The sequence below is a fragment of the Cucurbita pepo genome, chromosome 13 (assembly GCF_057944985.1).
Source record: "Cucurbita pepo subsp. pepo isolate OVF chromosome 13, ASM5794498v1, whole genome shotgun sequence".
NCBI classification, from domain to species: Eukaryota; Viridiplantae; Streptophyta; class Magnoliopsida; order Cucurbitales; family Cucurbitaceae; genus Cucurbita; species Cucurbita pepo.
The window spans coordinates 13,870,678-13,885,017 of record NC_141810.1 but is presented as its reverse complement, the minus strand read 5'-3'; the positions used below and the strand labels follow the sequence as shown (position 1 = coordinate 13,885,017).

Sequence of the window (14,340 nt, the reverse complement as noted above, 5' to 3'; positions counted from 1 at the left end):
TGTTTTTCACTTGTAATACTATCTAATTTATTAAGTTATTCTCATATTGATATTGATAGTGTCCGTTTCTTACTTGTAATAAATATCTTATTTATTAGTTATGCTCAGATTAATACTGATACTATTAATATTGATACTGTTATTGAAGTATAGTTGTTGAATAGTTATGGCTCCACGTCTTTATTGAAGTATAGTTGTTGAATAGTTATGGCTCCACGTCTTTAACGGCTTGTGGCAAGCTCAAATTGTAATAAATAAATAGTTTAATTAGGATTAAAATGATTTTTTTCCTATTAGTTTAGAAATTAAAATAGCCATTTTATTAAGTTGATAAAATGGACAAAATCTAAATAAAATCAATTTATATAGGTAAAAAATTGTATAGAAGCTTAATAATATATTTTTTTATATAATAAAATCTGAAATATTAGAATATTGAAAATATTGAAACTAAATTATGTTATATTCAAACTTAGAGTCAAAATTACTAAAAACAAAACTTTATGGATTAAATGTTTTTTTTTAATTTTAAAATTTTAAAATAAAGAAAATTCAAATATTTTGTATTTAATGTAATGGAAATTTTTGTTTAAACTATAAATGAGAAGCGAGTGAAGTAAGAAATCAAGGCGATTTCATATACTTAGCAAGGAAGGAAAAAAACATAATTTCTTCTGTTGGCTTCATTTTTTCCGATTGAAATGGTGGCGGGGACTGGATGTTGCTTGATCGGAATAGATTTCCGAACTGTAAGAAGCCTTTTGATGTTCTGACCTGACGTTCTTTCTAGGTTTCGAAAAATCTGAATCTTCAAGGCTCGAAAACGATGAATCCAGGAATTTCATCTTTGATTGGATTGAAGGCAGCAGCCTTGTTTTCTCTATTTCTATTTCTTAGATTTCTTGGCTTCAGATTGTTATCGTTTCAATTCCTGTACGCCTCTTTAGTTTCTCTCTTGATTTCAGTTGCTTCTCTTCCATCGATTAATCTCCCCCTGCTTTTGGGGAAAAAACCGGATGGAACTTTTCCGATTTGGTCCATCGTCATTTTTGCTCCGTTTTTGCTTTTCATTCGGTATCTTCCTTCATTTCGTGGATTATACCTTAGGGAGGATCCGTACACTGAGATTTCTGAGGGTTTATACGTCGGGGGGTGGCCTACTTCACCTGATAGATTGCCTCCTTGTAATCCTGCCATTGTTGATTGTACTTGTGAATTGCCTAGGTGTTTGGATGTCTCTGGGGATGGTTATTTGTGTATCCCGACTTGGGACACACGGTCCCCTTTGCCTGAAGAAATTGAATCGGCCGTTCGGTGGATTTGTAGAAAGAGAGAGCAGAAGAAGCCTGTGTTCATCCATTGTGCTTATGGTAAGCTCTCTAGCTTTACTGATTTGTTGAAAAGCTTTGATTCTTGATTGAATTAGATGTATAAAGTTGTATAGATACGTTTAGGAATTTGAAGCTCTCTCTAGTTTTCCTTTGGTTGGTTACTGGATCTTAGTTGATGACTATGCTTCTGTGATGATTGTTTGTTATTTGATGATATCTCGCTGGTTGTCTTTGAATCAATCCAGAATTTTCATTTTTGTATATGTATGTATGAATCGATACTGTTACATTCATGAAACTTTCAAGTTGGATTGAAAATTTGACACCCGAATAGAGAAGGAATACATGAATGAACCTAAAATCATATTCGAATGAGAAAGTCATTACTTATATCAACAATGTGCACCTTCCTTTTCGGTGGCTCAATTATAGGAACTTCCATGATTAAACGTGCTTTGTTTGGAGCAATTTTATGTTGTGTGACCTCTTGAGATTTTTCCTAGGATACGTATGAGTGAGGATAAAGCAAGTTGGAAGAACTCGTGTTGGTCTGTGAGGATAGTTTTTCACTCTTAGAAGTGAAGAGTAGTAACATAACTATGTCACAGGGAAATGTCGGGGCCATCAAATGCCGAATTTGAATTCCAAATCCTAATCCAAATCTTGGATATGGGTCGTTGCAAAAAAATTAACGGGTTAATGTAAGAATATGCACTTATCAATTAAGAGTATATTTCCCGAAAGATTCTGACTTTCGTGTGGTGTTGCATTCTCTTCCATGAGTTTATTCAGAGCGTGTTGGAATAATGATAATGCATAGGCTGACTATTTGATGTCCTCCTACATACAATCTTAGATTTCGACCTTCTATCCCGCCACCGTGCTAATTGTTTACGATGCCCGCCATCGAAACCGTGCTGCTTTAACTTACTACTTTACGAAATTTAAGCCTGGGTTGCACAAATGATTAGCAATATTCATGCTGAGCTAACTTCAAATCTAGAATAGTATTGTTTGAAGGTTTGCTTTCTTTCTTAAAGAATATTAGAGTCGGGTTTCAAACTCAATAGAGATGTCTTAGCTATTGAACTCAGGTCGTATAATGTCTCCTTTTAGCTTGGAGCCTACCAACGATGCGTGCTCCCTCTATATACGATCTCTTTGCAATTTCATTACTCCAAAATCTGATAGGTCACACGAGATGTGTTCCTATTATATTTGCATTGTTAGTGAGTATTTGAAATCAATGTCTCTTGTACAAAGACCCCCATGTTACATTCCGCTAGTGACCGTACTATGCTAACGTTATCGACATCTTCCTTCGTGTTTTCCAGGTCATGGAAGAAGTGTCGTCGTTACATGTGCAGTGTTAGTAGCTCTTGGAGTGGCCGACGATTGGAAAAATGCAGAGAAGATAGTAAAAGAAAAACGACCTTGCATTCACATGAATTCTACTCAATGCAAAGCCTTGGAAGAATGGTCGAAACATCGGTTATCTGCTCCGATGAAGAAGAAAAACAACCATGTGAGTTCTATGCTTCTTTCCGGTAGCTAAAGAGCAAAAGGATGAATCTAATAGGTCATTTCCAACCCCCGTGTAATCTTGTAAGTTGGATAGTTCAACCTTGAAGTGTAGTTATAGTTCGGGTTGGGTTAGTCTAGGTTATCGGGTTGAATGTACACCCCTACTAATCACAATGAAAATATTTTTTATTTTTAAAATATAGCACAATAATTTCGAGAATAAGAATTTAAATATTCGAACCTCTTAAATATTAATAGGAACGTGATCGGGCAGAGGGTAAGGTATTTTAATCAAACAAGGGTTATTAAATTCCCGTTACGTATCGATATTTCCAGGTTTGAAGATTTGATTAGGTCATTACGTCCAATCTCTATTCTCGATCTCCTATTTTCATTGACGTTTTTTGAAAAGGCGTAAACGTGAGGGAAAAAAGAACCAAATCAACACGACTCATATAGTGATTTTTTAATTTTTCTAAAATTAATTGATATCGTTAATTTTGATACAATTATATGTATTTATGTTAATTTCGTAATTATGTTTCGACCAATCCAACGGAAGGATCGCAAAGGTTCTAGCAATTTCTTACAGAGTTAAAAATAGAAACGGCAGTAGAGGATCAAAACTCGGCTCACCAACTCAGACGTCCTCATTTGGAATCTGCTCTTAAGAAAGGAAAGCCAGCGACAAAAACAAACACGTACTTGGCGGCAGCATCGTTAGGGCTACTTTCCATTTCTCTCTTCGCGGCTTCCTCCGTTTTTCACGCCCTCTGCGGATCGCCTCTCCTCGTAATGTTCTTCTCTATCTTTTCTTTTTCATTTCTTTTGATCTTCGTCTTTCTTCAATCCTTTCTGTTTTTGATTTTCTGTTCTCTTTTTCGTACTATAATCTGTCCTTTTCATTGTTTTGATTGCGACCTGCGGTTCTGTAAATTTTCTTTTTCGCTTTTCTTGTTAGTCGCTGTTTATTTTGTGGATCTTTGGTTGCTTTTTACGGTTTATGTTGTGTTTGGCTATTATAGACTGTTGATTTCTTATGATTTGTTTGTTTTTCGTTTATTGTGTACTACGGTGTTAGAAGCTCAACCGATAAGCGCTTGACATTGGAGAATATTGGTTTCGTTTTTCAATTTTGGAATAGTTCAGGAATTTTTTTTTTCTTTTTCCGGAAACTTGATGTTTCTGTCGAATTATCCCCTTGCATGCTTGATAATTTGTTTAGTTCTTTTTTCATTTCCAAATGAAGACTTGTTAATGATTTTTTAAAAGTTCTTCTGTTTGCTTTGCGGGATGATGTGGATTTTTTTTTGGATCTTGGTCTTTTTTGCTTTCTTGGTCTCCAATTTTTCTGTAACCTCTTTTTATGCCGTTGAACCTGATTGAACCATCTACTTTTGGAATGATAATTGGCGCCTCTTTTGCTCAGGTTGGCGTATTCTTTTCATTTGCATAACCAAAAGGCTTTGCCATTATTATTATTTTTTCTTTCACTTCTTTTGCTATCATCATTGAACAATCGAAGTGAGTTATTTATTTATTTATAAAATAGATTTTTCGTTCCAATTTGTTGAAGCTTTCCACGTCCAATACATCATCTAGATCTATCTCACATCCTCGATTGATTTTTTTCTTAAACCGACGTCCAAGCTCTTTTTCATCATCTGCTGGTGTTTGTGTGGATTGGCGTTGCTGATGGAATATCCAGCATCTTGACATGAAATATTGGGGAAGATGTTTAGTAGTCAAGATCTTGCATGATTCATTTTTGCTGGAAGCCACGTTTTGTAACAATAACATATATAAACATGTATGGTTTGCATTGAAGTAGATAAGGTTGCTGCGTAATTGATTACCTTCAGTCTTCTGTTGTGTCTAATAGATGGTTGCAGTTTCGTTCTGTTTAAATTCCCTAATTTTATCATCATGGCTTCAGCTATCACGATTCGATGTCGGCTATCAATCTTCCAACATCTTGCCTGATCAAAAGTGCTACACCAAGGAGATCCTGTGCCCTAGTGCAGAGGCCATCTTCTTTGGGTTCTGTTAGGAGTGTATCCCGGGCATTTGGATTGAAGTCTTCTTCATTCAAAGTGACAGCAATGGCTGCTTACAAAGTGAAATTGATTGGACCAAACGGTGAAGAGAATGAGTTTGAGGCCCCTGATGATGCATACATTCTGGACTCAGCTGAGGAAGCTGGATTGGATCTACCTTACTCTTGCAGGGCTGGAGCTTGCTCTACTTGCGCCGGTCAAGTTGTTTCTGGGACAGTGGACCAATCAGATGGATCGTTCTTGGACGACAATCAAATGGAGAAGGGCTATGTCCTGACCTGCGTTGCATACCCACAATCCGACTGTGTCATCCACACACATAAGGAAGGTGATTTGTACTGATTTATTTGTTTTATGTGTATTTTTATCGTTTTAAGTCTGAATGAATTTCAATCATGCCAAGACTACAATAACTGTGCTCGTGTACTAATGCGAATTTTATGTCACCGGTTTTGCAAAATTGAACATTATTCATTTATAATCATCTTTTAAGTTTCCAGTTAGGCTTTAAAATTCTCTTCCACCACCCACTTTACATTTGTAAAGTTACTGTATAGAAGAAAGTGGAGGCCAGTAATTAAGCATGAGTGCCTCTCCTGGCCATAAAAGTGGGAATTTAATTAATTGCTCTTATGCTTAATGGTGAAATGTTTCTTATGAAAGGGTAAATGAATCGAGTACTATCAAATGAACTGGTTCAAATACTTTTCTTTTAACATTTTCTTTATAAACTTGGTAATCCTTCTGCCATAATTTTAACACTTCCGGAAAGTACTTTAACAGCTCGACGAAATGAAACAGATTCCCACATCACATCAGACAAGCAGGATGTAAATTGGTTGAGGTTTTTAGTTATTTACTAAAAGAATTGAAAACAATTGATGGTCACATTAGATCAGTTAATTTTTTAAGTTCAAATTCAAATTTATAATTGGTTAGCATTTTATTAGAGGATATTGAGACTATTGTCAAATCCTTGCAACTAAAGCCAACTTCTACACGACTGGCACATTATGATTAGAGCTAGAAAAAAAAAAAACACGAACTACCCAAACCCAATTAACGAATAAAAGACCACATCACGAACAACCCGATTAACAAATAAAAGACCACATCACATTAAAAGATCATCCAGCCATTAGAACAGACTAAAAGATAATTTCATCGATGGACAAAATTCGGAATTGCAAAATGGGAAGGGAACTACATAACCATAGCCTTCCGGGAAAGAGTTTATATGAACCCCGTGCCATAGCCTTAGGCGTTGGTTGCTCTTGTATAGATCTGCTGACTGGAGTGAGATGATATCATCCTGATGGAACCCCGTGCCATCAAATCCTTAATTGCTCTTCGTGCGAGCGATCCATTGATCTATAAGAAAGTTGCATTAGTCAAAAAGGCCTGCATAAAATTTCAGTACCCTGCCAATCTGATTCCTCCTTAACTAAGAATTTCATGTTCATAAGTAGACTAAGTGTGTGGGTTGAGCATTTTAATCAAGTATCAACCCAATCCGATCCATATTGGTTGAAACACCATATGGGTTTAGGATAAATGCCCAGTTCTTCTCAACATATTCAGGCCAAGAACAAAAAAAAAGATTGCAGACTACGGGAAAAACCACATACGAGTAAAAGGAAGAAAAGACATACCCTCAACCTATCAGAAAGGATAGACGGAGTGACCAGCTTGAACTTGGGAGCTTCAGAAAGGAGCTTCTCATAACTTGCCTGATCAAATAAAACCATGTTGTTCACCTTCTCCTTTTGCTTGCCTTTGCTCCATTTCTGCAATCCAATTGATAACCATCATATAAAGCTTAATACCAAAAAGAAAATCATAGTGTGCAATCCAATTGATAACCATCATATAAAGCTTAATACCAAAAAGAAAATCATAGTGATCCTCCTATTCAACGAACTTCACTGGATTCCAAACATCTCAATGTATTTTTGAAGGCCTTGAATTTTCTTCCTAAATCGAATGAAAAACCACTTTCCGATTGCCCCATATTTAACGCCTAAGCTAGTTTTGTGAACTATGTACGGTGAAGAAGGATATGCTACGTAATGTATGAAGATCTAATTACAAAAGGCAGCTCGCTCCAAATATCAAAGTGTTGAAACAAAATTCAGCAATACTAACTTCAGAAAATACGAATAACACTCCGTCTAAGCAATGCAGTAAAACCAGAGGAAATTAAAAGAACTAAATCTTATTAAATGATCTTCTTGAACGATAGGGCTAGGCATGCATCGGCAAACGAATCATGAAACCGCTAGCAGTATTTAATTCTAAGAAGCTTACCTTCTTCTTCTGCTTTCCTCCCCCAGATTTAGCGGGCTTGGAGGACGGTGGAGGAGCCTTATCCTTCTTTGGTGCCTACGATTCAAACGATACAAAACAAAAACAACAACAAACACCACAATAAGTAGAATCAGTACAGAAGTTCCAGAATGAAATGAAAAGGAATAAAGAAAGAAAGAACAATTTGGAGATGAATCAACAAGAAAGTGCAGATAGCAACTCACCATGAGATTTGATTTCTAGGGTTTGAGGGAAGAGTTGCAAAGGTTTCGAACGGAATAGAAAGGAGGAAATAGGACTGAATGGGAAGAATTTATAGGACCGCCCGAAAGTCTGATATTCCATGGTGGGCCGTGGGCTAACGATAGGGCCCAAGAGTAAAAACTGGGCCGACCTTTTTCTAAAAAAATAATAATTAATTTTCTTGAAAAGTAAAGTTTTTAAAACAAATATGTTGTCAAAAATTATTAATTTTAAGGTTTTTTTTTTTTTTTTTTTTTTTTTTTTTTTGTCTCCGATCAACATGAACGACGAGAAGGATGCTTGATGTGTTCAGTTTGTTCGAGTCCAAGTTATTTGTTTGAGGCAAGTAAAATAAAGAAGAATTCTTTAGGACCTATAGGAGTTGTTCTTGAGCGGCTTTGAGCCAAGGTATTCATATGTCTTGTGTCAGAGCTATTTATGAACTTTCATGGAATTAAAAACTCAACTGGTTATGCAATAAATTGATACTAGCTTTGAGTTGTGGTTAGGGGTGAAAGTGTCACTCAAACCTAGAGCTAGTTGGTTCTCCCTGAAATACGTTGAGGTGCACCAATTGACTAGATATTTAGGGGTAAAGCACTCTTTCGATGAAATATGTTTCGATGAAATACGTTGAGGTGCAACAGTTGACTAGATGTTCATGGGTAAAGCTGCGAGAACAGTACCATTGAGGCAACTCTGAAGACTAAATATGACCTACTCTGAAGACTAGATATGACCTCAAAATAACATGGATCAAAGTTGGCAAGTGAGGTGACAGGAGATAAGCTTCATCATTCAGAGGGACCTTTATCTTTATATTTTAATTTTCGAGGGACCTTTGTCTTTATATTTTAATTTTCTTATTCCAGCAAAGTAAATACAATATTTATTATATTTTATAGTTATCTAAATAATGTTTGGTTATTGTTGTAGTAGTAATAGCTGAATAAATGTTATAATGCAATTATTATTATTATTTAATTTTGTGATTAAATAAATTCAATGCTCAAAATTCATGAAATTCATTTTTTAGTGTGCCATATTTTTCTTTAGTTGTGAAAGAGAGCTATTTGGTTATTTTTATGTGAAATGGCCAATTTTATTGTATTTTTTTTTTTTTTTTCCTTACATAAAAGGAGTTCATACAAACAAAGCAATATATAATTACATATAATAAATTTATCCTTAAAATATTAAAATATCATTTTTCCAAAATCTAAGCGTTTCAAAAACTTTAAAAAAATTCGCTTTTAAAACTTATTTTTGTTTTGAAATTTAGCTAATAATTCCAACGTTTAATGTAAAATGAAGACCATCGAAAATAACATACAAGAAACAAGTACAACTTTTAAAAACCAAATGGTTATCGAACGCTCCTTTCAACCAGACCATTTCAATCGAGAATTGGTTCAGAAGAACACATAATAACACGAAAGAACGCATAATCACATGTTAAAATTTAAGCAAATGCAAGCCAGATTGAGCATATAAACATAGATTCTTCAATACACAAACCCAAAGAATAAATTTTGAGAGGTAATATAGAATGCTAATTACAAATTAGAAAGTGAGAAAGGCATATTATATGTATGTATGTATGTATGTATGTATAGATTTGGTAACGGTTTGCTTGCATGCATGAACAACTGAAAACACTTACTTGCTGCTACTAACTTCACCAAATCAACATTTGAAACCACCGCATACAATAAACCAGAGTATGATGATCAACACCAAGATTCCTCCCCCAACCATTAGCTTCATTTGTAAGCTCTGCAGCCACATTTTTCGCCGAAGTTGCCTCCCTTGTCGATGGAAGTTATCGGCCTACATTTAAAACAGAGATCCCGACATGAAACGAGAAAGATATAGGATACTATATTTATCTTCAACTTCCCAGTTCCCGTTCGAGGTTCTCAACAGACAGTTGGATTAAATGATGTACCTGAAATTGGAGGTTTTCTGTTTTGTCCACCAGAAGCTCGATTCGTTCGCCACGATCTAAGACCTACAAGAGAAGGAAATTGATATCATGTCTGTTTAGAAAAGCTGAGAAAGATAGGTTCTAGATTTCCTAGCCCCGAGTCTCCCCTCTCTTTTAAGGAACGAACAACTTAGGGGCTAGTGTAGCTCACTAGAAGAAAACACCTCATTTTTCAGTTTATTTGCATAAGGAACTTCTAGCCATCGCTGTAACAGTTCAAGCTCACCGCTAGTAGATATTGTCCACTTTGATCCATTACATATCGTCGTCAACCTCACGGTTTTAAAACGCGTCTGCTAGGGAGTGGTTGGGATCTCACAATCCACCCCCTAGGGGGCTCAGCGTCTTCGCTGGCACCCCACCGGCTCTGATACCATCAAAAGACCAAACCATTGATTCACCAATTCCAGATCATTTAAAATGTTGAAGAGAATAGTATACAAGGACTGGTGAGGCACTACCCAACCCAAGACCAAAACGACATTGAAAAAACAAAAACCAATCACAGTGAGAGGATAGTTGAAGACGAACCTATTATCAAGAGAGTTCCATATAAAAAGAAAAAAAAAATGACAACGATCTCAATCAAATTCCTAGTCTCATCTTAAGGTAATGCCACAGAGAACATCATGAAGGAAAGCTGGAAGCAGACATTTTTTTGCTAATCCTCATGTCAGGTGTCAAATAATCATATTTACTACCTTGCCTATATGGTCAAAAAGTGGATAGCTTGTCCATTCAGACAAATTTCCGCTACGTCCTCAAGGATATGTCTCCAAATTTCTCACCAAGATTCGACAAATGACTTCCTTTACATATATTAACAGCACATAGGATGTCACACAGTCCATTTGTATGAAATCAGCAACTTGTAGGCTCAAATAAGAAAATCAATAACAATATAATGTACAATCCTATCAAATATGAACTTTATTGTGTATTCGAAAAAATGCCGAAGTGATGTTATTGTGCTGCCCAAAATCCCCACAGTAACTTCCAATGGCTGCATTGAGAAGCAAGGAACGGCAGGAAAAGGGAGCAAGGAATACGTGTGTGAGATATTTTGACCAATTCGAATCCACTTTATCCAAACTGACCACTACCAAATTCTTTGAAAATCAGGTTCTTCAAAAACAATCAAGCAACACACTCATGTGATATTGACTATGTTGCTTTGAGGGCGAAAACTAGTTCAGTGCTCATGGCTAATATACTACTTAGCTGATCTACCTACAAGGACGCCGCATGTAACAGGGATATGCATAGATGCTGGTACATTTGCCAAGATGACATGGAAAAGGAGGAAGAATTAGAGGGTGCAAAGTGAGATCTTCAAAAATACTTTAATCTAAGTCTCCGTGTTTATACATTATGCACAACGGTGAACAAGAACATGTATGCTCTATCAAAATCTCAATAGAAAATCTCAGAGCAAAAATGGCATGATTTCATAAAACAAGAAGTCAAACCTTTTCGATGTTATCCATCATAATTCCTTTCACCTCTGTTATTTGAGCCTTCAGCTTGGAAAGCTTATTCATTTCTTCTGGGTGGTTCATGCAATATTGCATGTGCTCCTTAATCCTTGGCCTATCATGAAAAATAGAGGTTGTTTGGTAAAATGTATGACACAAAGCTCGAACATTGTTCATAAACATGGGCATACCCAAATTCTCTGTCAAGAGTGTATGCAACACTGAACCGGTCGAGAAATAAATCATCCTCATCCTCATCATCTGCAAGCGGGTGAGGGTTATCGTCCTTGATACTTGAACCATAACGCTGTTTAAAGTCATCTTTCACACGCTCAAGAAACACAAATGGCATATTCCTTCCAACTGATTCATCCGCAACGGCCAGAAAAACTGTAAATCAATCAAACACTTCAGCAACAAGTGCCAGTGAAGTCAAAACAAGTACATTATCAAACTTAAGAAAACACAATACCAAATCCACTGTCGAGAAGAAAGTTGAATGTATGGCCATCACATGAGTATGTGCATTTGCTGCTATTAGAAGGCAATTTCTGTAAGCATTGAACGGCAATGGTACTAAAATTGCCTGAGAATGATGTGTGTTCTGCTAAAACAACAGTTCCTTTAGCAACAAAGCTATATATTAGGCCCTTCTGACTCATCTCTCACTGTTATCTGAGAAGAATCAAAGTAGTAGAACTCACAAACTGCAGCAGTAACCTACAAAATTTTTGAATGGATATAGTTAATCGGAATTCATTCTCGAACTGGAGGTACGAAACATGGGAAATTCACGAATAACATGATATGAGGCTATCCACTCCATTATTCTAGTCTCATTAAATTTGTAACTGAGCTCAGTTACATGTTGGGACTTTCTTTTTGAAATCTCATGTGAACATTTATCATTGAAGTTTCAGCTAAGTTAACTCCTATTTTTTGGGAAGTTTCAGCTAAGTTAACTCCTATTTTTTGGGAAGTTCCCGTACTAGCGGTCTACACAAATTTGAGCCTAAGATAACAAAGGCCACGAATGTTTGAGTAAATTACTTGCTTGAAGGATTTGTCCATCGAATTACCAGGAACTTGTATATTCTGTTTTCTATAGCAGTAAGGTTATAATCCAACACAATGACTAATTGATGAAATGACAGTACCTAATATACAATAACATCAACTACAGCAGACCGCCGACGAAAAACCCCAGTATTCCTTCAGATAATCAGTAACTCAAATCACAAAGAAACAACAATTGTACAAAAAGATTTTCTGCTTACGAACGAAGTGGAGAAGAAGAAGAAGAAAAAGAAAATGCTAATTCACAGCGTCTCCTCCAAATTCGAGATGATCAAGAAACAGTTCGGGAAACAAATTAAACCCTACACATGTTCTTCAGAATTAACCAGAAAAGGAGAAAAATCGACGAAGAAAACAAAATTTAATTCCACGATCCAATCAGAAAGTAAAAATCTTACAAGAAAAGAGAAAAATTCAAACCTTAAACTGGAAATCTCTAGTCAACTTCACGTGAGATGCAAGCTAAAAGATCGATCCGTCTGAAACATACATGAAATTGTAAACAAGACGGGCAATATATAAGGGAGGCCGAACCTCGATCAGTTTAACCTTCCGTCTCCGGTTAGGAACAATTCTCCGAAAATGTGTAAAAATACTCCCAATTTCGAGCTTATTTTTATATTCCATAAATTTTTACACTTATTTTTATATTTAATTTTAAAAATTTATAATAGATTTTTAAACTTCTAATTTTGTCCTATAAATCTATAAATTAATTATTTTTAAAATATTTTTTTGATTATTTTAATTATATATTAAATATAAAATTTTAAATTTTAAAAAACTATTTAGACAAAGAAGCCAACCAAATAAATAGATAATAAAAATTTAGTAATTAGAATGGTAATTTGACTAAAAATATATATCATACATTATTATTATTATTATTATTATTATTATTATTATAATTCTTATTATTATTATTATTATTACTACTGTTATTATTACTATTTTTGTCAACAAAAACAAAACTTAATTATTAAGGCAACTTTTATTTCTTGTAATACATATTTGTAATTTTATATTTTTAAAATATATCTATTTTTACATTTAACTTGACAATTCATATTTGTGCATATATATATATATATATATAATTTACATTTAATATTACCCGATCCACCGCTAGTGGATATAGTCCTCTTTGGGCTTTCACTTTCGAGCTTCCCCTGCCTCAGATTCGTCGGCAGATATTGTCCTCTTTAGGCTTTCCTTTTCAGGCTTCCCCTCAACGCTTTATTCCACACACTTCTAAAGGGTGATTTGTTTTCCTCCCCAACCAATGTGGGACATAACAATCCACCCCCTTTGGGGCCCAACATCCTCGCTGGCACTCGTTCCTTTCTCCAATCGATGTGGGACCACCACCAAATCCACCCCCCTTTGGGGCCAGCGTTCTTACTCGCATACGGTTGAAATATCATCACTAGCCCAATAGAGTCAAGCCCAATAATTGTACTAGCCCAATAGAGTCAAGCCCAATAATTGTACGAGCCCATCATATATTTATTTTAGTAGAGATTTAGGGAAAATATCTACAGATTTGAGGAGAAAGAGATCTAGATATTTTAGAAAAAAGATTGTTAGGTCTAGATTTAGATTTGTTCGATCTAGATTTGTTAGGTCTAGATTGTGTAGGCTATAGTATAAATACCCTCCACTCTATCTAGGTTATTCGATCTAGATTTGTTAGGTCTAGATTGTGTAGGCTATAGTATAAATACCCTCCACTCTATCTAGGTTATTCATCCAAAAAAATCTAAAAAACAGAAGTATTCTACCGAGTGTCTTGTATTCTCTTCTCGATTGGTCTTAATAAAGAGTGCGAGTGTTTCCCACAGTGAGTTGTGTTCAACACATATCGCCTCGTCTACCCCCTTTCGGGGAACAGCGAGAAGGCTGGCACATCATCCGATGTCTGGCTCTGATACCATTTATAACGCCCCAAATCTACCTAGCAAATATTGTCCTCTTTGGGCTTTCCCTTTCAAGTTTCCCCGCGTTTGCTAGGGGATATAGTCCTCTTTGGGCTTCCCCATTCAGGTTTCCCCGCATTTGCTAGGGGATACAGTCCTCTTTGGGCTTCCCCATTCAGGTTTCCCCGCATTTGCTAGGGGATATAGTCCTCTTTGGACTTTCCCTCCCCGCATTTGCTAGGGGATATAGTCCTCTTTGGACTTTCCCTTTCAGGTTTCCCCGCGTTTGCTAGGGGATATAGTCCTCTTTGGGCTTTCCCTTTCAGGTTTCCCCGCGTTTGCTAGGGGAAGATTTCCCTTCCCCTCTTAGTGATTTATTCTCCTCTCCAACCAATGTGGAACGTCACATTTAAATTATAAGTT

At 35.9% G+C, this 14,340-nt stretch overlaps 4 protein-coding genes across 5 annotated transcripts; 2 read left to right on the top strand and 2 right to left on the bottom strand.

Annotated features, from left to right (window-relative positions):
* Window positions 1–619: 619 nt before the first annotated feature.
* Window positions 620–3,097, top strand: LOC111808244 (uncharacterized). The gene is made up of 2 exons (XM_023694110.2): window positions 620–1,370; window positions 2,666–3,097. The coding sequence occupies exons 1-2, from the start codon at window positions 827–829 to the stop codon at window positions 2,884–2,886; spliced, it is 765 nt and encodes a 254-aa protein (XP_023549878.2). The 5' UTR covers window positions 620–826; the 3' UTR covers window positions 2,887–3,097.
* A 389-nt stretch (window positions 3,098–3,486) lies between these two features.
* On the top strand, window positions 3,487–5,411 carry LOC111809448 (ferredoxin, root R-B2). Its single transcript, XM_023695914.2, has 2 exons — window positions 3,487–3,647; window positions 4,792–5,411. The coding sequence occupies exon 2, from the start codon at window positions 4,805–4,807 to the stop codon at window positions 5,252–5,254; it is 450 nt and encodes a 149-aa protein (XP_023551682.1). The 5' UTR covers window positions 3,487–3,647; window positions 4,792–4,804; the 3' UTR covers window positions 5,255–5,411.
* A 595-nt stretch (window positions 5,412–6,006) lies between these two features.
* Window positions 6,007–7,584, bottom strand: LOC111808148 (small ribosomal subunit protein eS25x). Its single transcript, XM_023693964.2, has 4 exons — window positions 7,444–7,584; window positions 7,220–7,294; window positions 6,565–6,699; window positions 6,007–6,283 (listed from the first exon to the last, which is right to left on the bottom strand). Exons 1-4 carry the CDS (start codon window positions 7,444–7,446, stop codon window positions 6,170–6,172), a joined length of 327 nt encoding a protein of 108 aa, XP_023549732.2. The 5' UTR covers window positions 7,447–7,584; the 3' UTR covers window positions 6,007–6,169.
* A 1,339-nt stretch (window positions 7,585–8,923) lies between these two features.
* On the bottom strand, window positions 8,924–12,593 carry LOC111809379 (vesicle-associated membrane protein 727). Of its 2 annotated transcripts, none has more exons than XM_087117106.1 (6): window positions 12,422–12,593; window positions 11,397–11,644; window positions 11,116–11,287; window positions 10,919–11,039; window positions 9,411–9,473; window positions 8,924–9,292 (listed from the first exon to the last, which is right to left on the bottom strand). In XM_087117106.1, the coding sequence occupies exons 2-6, from the start codon at window positions 11,584–11,586 to the stop codon at window positions 9,149–9,151; spliced, it is 690 nt and encodes a 229-aa protein (XP_086973232.1). In that variant the 5' UTR covers window positions 11,587–11,644; window positions 12,422–12,593; the 3' UTR covers window positions 8,924–9,148. The 2 variants fall into 2 exon arrangements, with proteins under 2 accessions (XP_086973232.1, XP_023551597.1); XM_023695829.2 differs by having other exon boundaries at window positions 11,116–11,314; window positions 12,422–12,592.
* Between the last annotated feature and the right edge of the window lie 1,747 nt (window positions 12,594–14,340).